Source organism: Apteryx mantelli, chromosome 28, assembly GCF_036417845.1.
Source record: "Apteryx mantelli isolate bAptMan1 chromosome 28, bAptMan1.hap1, whole genome shotgun sequence".
NCBI lineage: Eukaryota > Metazoa > Chordata > Aves > Apterygiformes > Apterygidae > Apteryx > Apteryx mantelli.
Genome location: NC_090005.1, coordinates 6744379 through 6753841, shown reverse-complemented (window position 1 = coordinate 6753841; position 9463 = coordinate 6744379). Strand labels below are relative to the sequence as shown.

General features: G+C 54.9%; 1 protein-coding gene across 1 annotated transcript; it reads right to left on the bottom strand.

Moving 5' to 3' along the window:
- Window positions 1-3687: 3687 nt before the first annotated feature.
- LOC106484835 (olfactory receptor 10G6-like) lies at window positions 3688-8472 on the bottom strand. Its single transcript, XM_067311805.1, is given in 6 exon segments — window positions 3688-3993; window positions 3995-4158; window positions 4161-4191; window positions 4194-4537; window positions 7921-8091; window positions 8448-8472. Coding segments are annotated over 6 exon segments (1041 nt in total).
- Between the last annotated feature and the right edge of the window lie 991 nt (window positions 8473-9463).

Sequence of the window (9463 nt, the reverse complement as noted above, 5' to 3'; positions counted from 1 at the left end):
GTCAGGGCAGGGGATAAGGGGAGCGCACAAAGGGACCTTTCATCACTCCCAGAGGAATGGGAGGGAGGGACTCCAAGCAGTGGATGCTCTTTAGGACACTGTCCCTCGGAGCTGAGGGAGATGTTCCTGGCTACTCCAGAGCCAGTGGCCATCAGTCCTTGCCTTGCTGCATCTCTGCCGAAAAAATGCCCCCTTGGCCCTGTGATGTCAGCAGCCCCATGGGCTGTTGAGAAAGGGAGCTGTGCTGGGGGAGGAGGCTTGGACAGAGGATGTCCGTGAGGAATGACAGGAGTGGGGATGGTGGGAATAGCCCACAGGGCTCACCACCTGCATGTGCCAGGGCAGCCCCAGGAAAACAGCTGTTTCCCAAACCGCCACAACTGCTCTGTGGTGCCTTGTCTCCTCCAAGCACAGAGCAGCTTGCCCGCTGCCCAGATCCTCTGAGGCCCCACCAGTGCCAGAATCCAGCTCTGCTCCACAACAGCCCTGTGTGAGAACCGATCCCCTCAACTCCACTGGGAAGGGGCAGTGACAGTGGGACATGCCTCTGCCCTTAGCAGCATCTGTGAGCTGCCTCTGGTGAGTGCCTCTCAGGTCAGGAGGGCCACTCTTGCTTTGAGTGATGCTCTTGGGCATTGGCTAGACCAAAAGCCCTGGCAACCAGAGGCCTTCTCACCTGCTGATGATCTTCCCTGAGTTTGTTCTAGGGACACCTGGCTTCACTATTAATGCTATTTCACTATTCTTTTCTATATTATATTCTGCTTGACAATTTCTTGTTGGTCCTCCACCCTTGGCTTAAGGCAGTGATTAAAATGCTGGCACCCCTCAAGTGTCCATGGTCCACTGGGTGCAGAGGAGGAACTCTTGAATGCAATGATGGGCTTGAATTAGGACTCAGGCATCCAGGGCCTAGGGGACCAGGCAAAGTTCCCTTCACGCTCCTCCTGCCCGTGGTTCAGCGACTAGCCCCCATCTCCAGTCACATTGTTCTGAGCATCATTGCTCCAGGCACCGGGCATCTTCTTGCTGTTCCCAGAGACCAAGGCCTCACCTCTTCCCCCACTGAGACCGGCAGCCTCAGCACTGGGGTGAGATGCCCACGCCCAGGCAGACGTGGCTCCTCACACTGCCCACGTCCCTCAGGATCTCCCTCTCTCTACCTGTCCCACAGGCAGTCCCCGGGCTAATCTAGGGCAAAGGGATTAACCTCTTGTTTGCTTGTTCACTTCTGCTTCTTTTTTCTTTTCTTTAATGAGTTTGTAAAAATAAAGTTTGTTTCACATGGTACACTGCCTTGTTATTTGAGAGATCACAACAAACCGTGACACCTCTGTCCCCCGCAGCAGGGAGTCATCTATCACTCACCGCTTCCTCCTGGTGCTGCTGCGTAGCTCATGGTCCACTGGCCCACGTGCTTCCCTTGTCCCAACCTTGACCCTGGCCCTGGTCCTGTCGCCCACTCTGTCCTTGCTTGCTTAGGTTTGTGTTTCTATAGAAGGGCAAAACACTGTGTTGTTTGGAACAGCTTTGCCATGTCCAAAAAGAATCAAGGCCCGAGCAATAAAAGGCCCGAACAAGAATGAGGAATCCAGGGTGCGGTGGGCTACACTTTTTGTCTCTGTTGGTGTCAGTGGGACAAAATCAGCCCCTGTTGTCTGTCCCAGATGAAAGACTGGCCCTGCTTGGGCTGAGGAGCAGGTGGTAGGTCAGAGCAAAGACGACCAGGCAGAGCTTGGACAAGCACTTCTGTCTTGCTAGAACTGACCATTGCCATGTAATGGCTGACTCCCCTTGCAACTTTTTGCATGCCTGGCAATGCCTGGGTGCATTGGATTCTCAATTGCCCCATTCTTAATTGCCCAGTTCAAATGCCCAAGGTGCCTGCTAGCTGTGATGGAAGGCCCAGGGTGGAGAACTCTGCACGTGTGCTTGGCAAGAGGAGAGAACGCTGCGTGAGAGCTGCGCCAGGCTTTGCACGGGGGAGCTAAGCTGTGGTGAGACAACTGCTAAGCTGAGCGTCACTCTGGAACAGTTACGGTCAGTTCATTCATGACAACGTGAAATCCATCTGCCACGTCCTCGAGGGAGGGACCCAGAGAAGACAGTTTGCCTTCAGGAGAACCAGTCTGTCATGGGCTGGACGGGAATCTGTCCCCTCTGTTTCTGATGCATTTCTGAGACTGCGCGGGCAGGTCTATACAGGCAGGCCAGAGGGTGCCACGTTCTGCACAACACTCTGATCCATTTCTGGGGAAGCAAAAGAGGCTGTTGGGAAAGGCGCTACTTCCCCCCCTCACTTGCAGGGACCATCTCAGCCTACACAGGTAATGCTGACCTAGGGGAGTGTGGGTGAGTGAGGCTGGTTGTCAGGGTGAGGCCATTCCCCAGCAAGATGAGCACAGAGATGAGAAGGGAGGGGAGGAAGATGAAGGAAAGAAGGTTGGCAGTGTGAGGGAGGGGACAAACAGAGTCTGCATCTGGCTGAAGTAAAGGGGATTAAAGGGCAGCTCGAGGCTTAGGATTCGGCAGAAGCTGAAAGGCTGACACGGCTTATGGGCTGAGGGCGGGTGTCCTAGTAAGAACCTGGTAGCAGCATGGCTGCAGGATTCACAAGTGCAGCTAGTACCAAGTGCTGCCAAGAAAGGAGGCAAGTTTAGGAGCATAGTTCCTGTTCTGGGAGCGTAGTTTTGAAAGAAGGTATCCTCCCCGCCTTAGGGAAAAGGAGCAGGCTGATTTTGGCAGAGTTCATGGGACGCCCCCTTGTAGGAAGGGTTGACTTGTCCCCTTTGGGCCCCCTGGCCTCTAAGCACTTGGCAAAGTGGTGCCCAGCACAGTAAAAGCCTTGCCTCAGGAGTCTCCATGCCAGCATCCTGCTGTGGTCGTTTCCTCCTTCCACTTCTCTCCTGGGAGCTGGACCTCGGCCACCCATAACTGCCGCTTTCCCAGATGACACAGCTGAGTCTGCACCAACTTGCAAGCCTCCTGAGGACAACCCGTGGGATGGAGCTGTGTGGATGAGCGGTCAAACCGCATGCATATAGAGCAGAGCAGAGGAGAGACTGAGACATACCTATCATGGCCAGAGCTCTGGGATCTGGATCTCAAGATGTCTCCAGAGGGTAAGGAGATGCTGGAGTCACGGGGGGCTGTGGCTCTGAGCCCAGGGGATGCCTTAAGACCCCAAGCAGCAAAGCCTCTTGCAGGGAAGGCTGGGTCCTGCAGGTTGGGGATAGGGGCACGGGGACATTGCGTGCAGCTGAGGCAGCAAATGAGACAGCCCCGGAAAGCCTACCTGACAGAAAGGTTGGTCTGCATGCACAAGCCGGTCAGGCTAGTCACTTCATCACACCATGCAACTGATGGGCCTCTGTCTCTTTTGGGGAGCCTCAAAAGTGAATCGAGGTGTTTGTGCACCCAGTCATACCACTGCCTGCTTTTTCCCCACCCCTGCCAATCATGTTCAGGCATGTGACACAAGGGAAGCAGAGCTGCATCCCCAGTCCTGCCGCATGCTGCTCCCCATCCGCCTGTCCTAACTCCAACCCCAACCATGCTCCAGAGCCCCACCACCATTCTTCTGCTGGGACAGCACCAGGACCCAGGAGTCCTGAAACGGGTCCTGCGCAGGCAGGATGCTTTGCTGCCTGCTGAAGGAAAGTTGTCTGTGTACCCTGGCTCAACCCTTTAATTCTGCTGGACAGCCTGGTGAGGGCAGCTTTCATCTCTTTGCTCTTCAGCATGTGCTTCAAGGGGATTTAGCAGAGCTGTCGTCATGCAGTAGAAGCCAGCGAGCGTGCTGCCGAAGAGGTGCTGGCACCCTGGCCTCAGGTAGATGAAGACCAGGGGCACGTCACAGGTGGTCACCATGGTGAGGTGGGCAGAGCAGGTGCAGAAGGCACGACATCTGCTTAGGGCAGAGCAGATCTTCAGCAGCGCTGTGATGATGCCCAGGTGGGAGGTGACGGTGAGGCTGAAGCAGGTCGTTGCCAAGAACACCCCCATCCAGGAAGGTCACCCTCTCATTAAGGGCAGTGTCCCCACAGGCCAGCCTCAGCATGGTGGAGATGTCGCAGAAGATGTAGCCCACCCAGTCCCTTTGGTCACAGGAGAGGGGGAAAGTGAGTTTGGTTTGGAGGGTGGAGCGCAGGCAGCCACCAGCCAGGTCCCTGCTGCCAGGCACACACACAGGCCCTGCAGTCCAGGAGGGCTTCATATCACAGTTGCCGGCAGATGGCTAGGACACACTGAAAGGCCATCACTGTGTACAGAAAGCCCTCGGTGTGGCCCAGGAAATGGAAGATGACCTGAGACACACAGCCCCTGAAAGACATGAGACCCTGGTCCCCTGCTGTGAGGCTGGCAATGGCTTTAGGCACCACCATGGAGGAGAGGGCCACGTGCAGCAAGGACAAGTGGCAGAGGAATCAGTACATGGGCTGGTGCAGTTTTGGTTCCCAGCACACAGCCAGCAGCATGAGGATATTCTCAGCCAGCGTCAGCAGGTAGATGAGGAGGAAGAAAAGGACCAAAGGCACTCACAGCTCTGGTGGCTGTGGGAGCCCACCCAAGGATGAAGTAGGTCACCCTGGAGCGCTTCCTACACTCCATTTCTCTGCTATTCCCAGCCATGGAGTTTGGAGCACGGTGCGGGCAGAAGGGTGTCACTGACTCTGCACATCAATGTCTCTCCTCAAGCTCTACTTGTGCTGGGGCAACACTCACCTTTGTGCAGGGCCAGAGGCAAGACCCCTGTGCTCTAACGCGAGAGCTTTCAGCTCTCACTGACAGCAGAAGGGAATCAGGGCATCCTCTTCTGGTCCTTACAAGGCTGACAGCAGGGCAATGATCTGAGGACTCTGGTCCGGGCCCCATCCAGCAGCTTCTCTGTTTCTGCAGATCATCTGCTCTGCTTCATGCCTCCTCACACACCTATGTGGTGCAGGCTATCTCTGCCCCTTCTTACAGCCTTGCTGCATTCCCTTTCCTTTCCTTTCCTTTCCTTTCCTTTCCTTTCCTTTCCTTTCCTTTCCTTTCCTTTCCTTTCCTTTCCTTTCCTTCACCCACCCCCCTCTTCCCTCCTGGTTCTGTGTGCTTCTCCTCCAGCAGGTGTCTGAGGGCAGAGCTAAGTCAACCCTGCTGACAGTTGCTGTGTTTGGATGCTCACAGGGATACGTCCCTGCTGGCAAACTCTGGTGAGGCATATCCCAAATGCTTGCGGCCAAGGTAGGAAAGTGAGTATGACTTTTTGGAGCTGGCAGGTTGCAACCAGCACGTGTAAGGCACTCTGCACCACCAGTTCTGTTGTTTGCTCCATTGAATGAAACAGCTTTCCCAGGGCTGGCCAGAAAGGGCTGTTTGGACAATGCAGCCATCATTTCCTCTCCCCAGACAGACCCAGCATGGGCTAGTGTCTTCCCAAAGGCTGGGCAACATTGCAGAGGGAAAAGGGAGCATCTGCAAGGCTGCAGGCGCTCTCATGGGGTGAAGCACAGAACAGTTCTCTAAGGCAGTGCTGACAGCTGGGGCAAGGCGTGGCAGGAGAGCTGTGACTCCAAGGGACAAGAGGAGATGCTTTTCCCTTGAAGCCTCTGCTGACCTGTCCTCAGCCCTATCCCAGTGAGGCAGGGCACCAAATGTAGTCACGAGAGAGCCCAAAGCACCTGGTGAGGCAGAGGAGCTTTTAATTTCTGCTTTTTCTCATTTGCAGTCTGGAACTCTCAGTAACGCTGTATTTGCATAACCCCACGTCAGAGATCCCAGTCCCAGCTCCTAGGAACAAACAACGCACCCTTTAAATGAGTGTCTCTTGCTGAGCCCTCAGCGGCCAGGGAACTGCGGTGACACCAGGCCCGGCCCAGCTCGGCCCGGCTCTCTGCCCTGCACTGCCCGCATCCCGCTGGCCACGGCAAGAGGCAGCGAGCGGGAGCCCCAAGTCCGGCGCAGCCCTGCTGTGGCGCCAGGCGATGCTGCAGCCGGGGGTAGCCCGGGCTCCTGGAGCATTGCCCGGGTGCTGGAGGGGGATTTGCTGTGGTGCAGCACAGCGTGGGATGTCACTGCTGGCAACTGGGGCTGCCTGGGGGACCCCTCCTTTCAGACTCCACCAAATAGAGGACAGAAAAGTCAGCCTCTGTCAACAGTCCTTCGCACAGGCAGATGAAACAGACGTTGAACAGCAAAAGCTCTTTGCTGCCAAGAGGCAGACGCACTTGTTTCATCAAGACAATTCTGTTCACTCCACTAAAGGCAACCACCACTGGCATTTATGCTTGTGTCACCACCTGAGGGAGCATCAACAACTAAACCAGACATGCCACATACAAACTAGTCAGCATGGATAAACGGACACAGCAAATGGGAAATACCTTGCAGGGTGAGGTGATGGCTGTTAGGTGAGAAGGCCATTCTTGGAAAGCAAATGTTCCTGATCACTTAGTGGGGCCTGGGGCATACCCAGTGGCTGCTTTGGGCATGCAGAAACAGCTCTTGGCAGTGATGTTCTTCTGGCAGGGGATGCAGAGCTGATGCCTCTCCTAGGGCCTTTCTCCACAGCCTCCTGGTACCCCGATCTGGAGGCGTGTGAACAATGCCTTGGAAGCGGTGGACAGTACAGAAATGGCATGCTCCTTTGACTTAGAGGTGTGGCATCTCTTAAATGGACAAAAAGGCAACCCCCCCCCCCACTAACCTCTATGTAGAATGTGCCTAGATGGTAGCTGTGCTTGGAAACCACATGCTCATTATGTTTGAGAGAAACAGTAGCCTGGTGGGAGGAAAGAAATTACCTCCCCAGATCAAATTGCCCCAAACTTAGTTATGGATGGACACAAGGACAATCTCTTCCCAGATGGTGTCTTTGTTCACATTCACAGGAAAGCTTTGCTTCAACAAAGGACCCCTCAGAATTACGGGGGGCTTTGTTTTCTTGTGCTTTGCTCTGAATACAGTTTCAATGCATAAAGTGCAGTCAATATTTTCAAGCTGGCAAACTGCCTGGACAGTTCACCAATTGCAGAGCTCTCCCCTTCCACTCCCAGCTCTGCCCCCAGCTCCTCTCCCCTCAGCTCTGCAGGGGCTGCAATCAAACTGCCTTCTGTGAAACTGCTCAGGCCCCCAGGGCTTGGAACATCCCTCATTCCTGGCTCTGGCCTCCGGAACTGTAAGGGTGAAAACACACTGTCTGCAGAGCTGTTGTCATCCAGAACAAGAATCCCCCTGCCCTGACACACACACCCTGTGGTCAACATGCAAGTTGATTGTCACTGGGGTTGGCAAATGCACCCAGCAAACCTTGGCCCTGTCCATCGCTCCTCCTCACCCCAAGAGATTCCCACTTCTCATGGGTCACGGCTCCAGTTCCTACTGAAGCAGTGTGCCTCCATCCTTTAGGTCCTTCAGAAACACCCAGTCCGGGAAAGTCCATCCTTTGGCAATTTGGGCAAATGTGCCGTGCAGAGAATGAACAAATGTTTTGGAATGGGACTGCAAGACTTGGATGAGACTTGGAGTGATTCCTTCAGATCAGATCAGAAGAGCCCATGTGCTCTCTGTGCAGCCCATGGCAAGTGTGGTCCCATCCTGGGGTATAGAGGGAAAACCCTTGCACGGCAGAGGCTCCTTTGCCAACTTCTGCTTCCTGTGAGGCCATGGACACCAGCCCCTTTCAGAAAGAGGATCTTGGCCTGCAGATCCCTGGGTACACAGGGGAAATAATAGTGCTGCTAGGGGAGAGCTGAGGGCCCCTTCCCTGGAGCTCTGCCTCGGGTTTTTGCACAGCCAAGGCAGCTTCCTGCACCAGGGTGTCTTGCACAGCACAGAGGTACAAGGCAGTGTCAGAGACCTTGACTTCCTCCAGCCGCAGGAGACTGTATTTCCCTGTGGTGTTCAGCAATGTGGTGAATCGGCCTCTCTCCTTGGTACCATCTCCTGTGTGATACAATACCAGCTGCGGGGCTTGGCCTCTCCTCTGCTGGTACCAGGACAAGCCATAAAAGTTGGATGTCTGATAGGTGCAGGTGGTCTGGAAAGTGCCTCTCTCCTCCACTGTGAGTAGACCATCTTTCTGAGTCACGATGGTCTGGCCCATGGCATCTGGAAGAAAGCAGGAGTCAGTGACTGTCTGGGGAAAGACTTTTCAGGATGCAACCCCCCCCCCCAGCGAAGAACGCTCCCTCTCCCTTGCTCTGCAATAAAGGAGTGAGTGGTTTGGGGCAGGAGCTTGGCCTTCGTGGCTCAGTGCGATCCCGCGGTGTGATAATCCCATCACCTTCTGCCAGCATGCTCCTGGAGGAGAGCTCTGTTGTGACCCTGCTCCCATCTCCCCACTCTTCTGCTGCCCAGGGGACAGGTTGTCTTGCCTGGTCCTCAGGTGCTGGGACCAGAACACCTGTGGCGGGGTGAGGGCTCTGGGGAGATGCTGCCAAAAGTTTCATCCTGCTCTCCATTACCTGTCATCTCGCATGCCTCCTCCATCGTGGGAAATGAGGAAAAAGGAAGCTCTGGCTGTGCTGATATGCAGGAAAAAATGGGTGGCCAGGGCATGCTGCATTACATGTGCCAGCCAGGAGGGAGACTGGGACACCCTAGTAAAACAGCAGTGGGATGAGAGCTTTCCAGTGCCTGCATCAACTTTGAAAAGTCCTGTATATCTGGGCTGCAAGGCAGTAATTTGGGACTGCAGAGAGCAGAGAGCTTCTGCAGTGACATGTCTGTGAAACACTGGGCCCGATGCATCAGAAGAGAGAGGCAGAGAGAGATGGAGGGCTGGGGAAAGAAAAGCTGGAGAAGGGGGTCTTAGGTGATCAGGGGACAAGGTGTTTCTTTGCTCTCTCACCTTTTCTTTTCCAGCAGGAACAGCATCTTCAGAACACAGGTGCAAAACACCCATGTGAGCTGGTATTTCCCAACACTTGTGCATTTTTCAAGAGCAGATCCCTTCAGAGACCTGGTGAGGGGGGAGGCTTTCCTGAGGAAAAAGAGGGACTATGCTGAGAGTCAAAGCCAGTGCTTACCCAGCGATTTCCCCAGGAGGGCAGCGAGGATGAGGTAGCTGAGGTACATGCTGAGACCGACCCTGCTGGTTGTGTGTGAGAGAGTCAGAACACCACCTCCCAGCCCCAAGAGAGCTGAGCTGCCGGAAATGACTCTGTGAGGGGAGCAAAGAAGGAAAGAGGGAAGAGAAAATGTTTGTTCTTATCACAGCTGAAACATGCCGCCTGCAGTTCTCCCTTTTCTGGCAGTGACACGTGTTGCTCCTCAGGCAACAGCCCACTGGATATCTTCATGATGAGGGGGTCTGGGGGCTCTGGGTTTCCCATGGTAGGAAGCAGCTGATCCTGGCCTCATGTCCCAGCAGAGTCCTCACCTCCCCAGCTAGAAATGCCTGCTCTTCTGCACACCACTGCTTGGTCCTGTGGGGATTTCAGGGGCTTTCCCCACTGGCCATTTCTCACCTTCCCCTGGG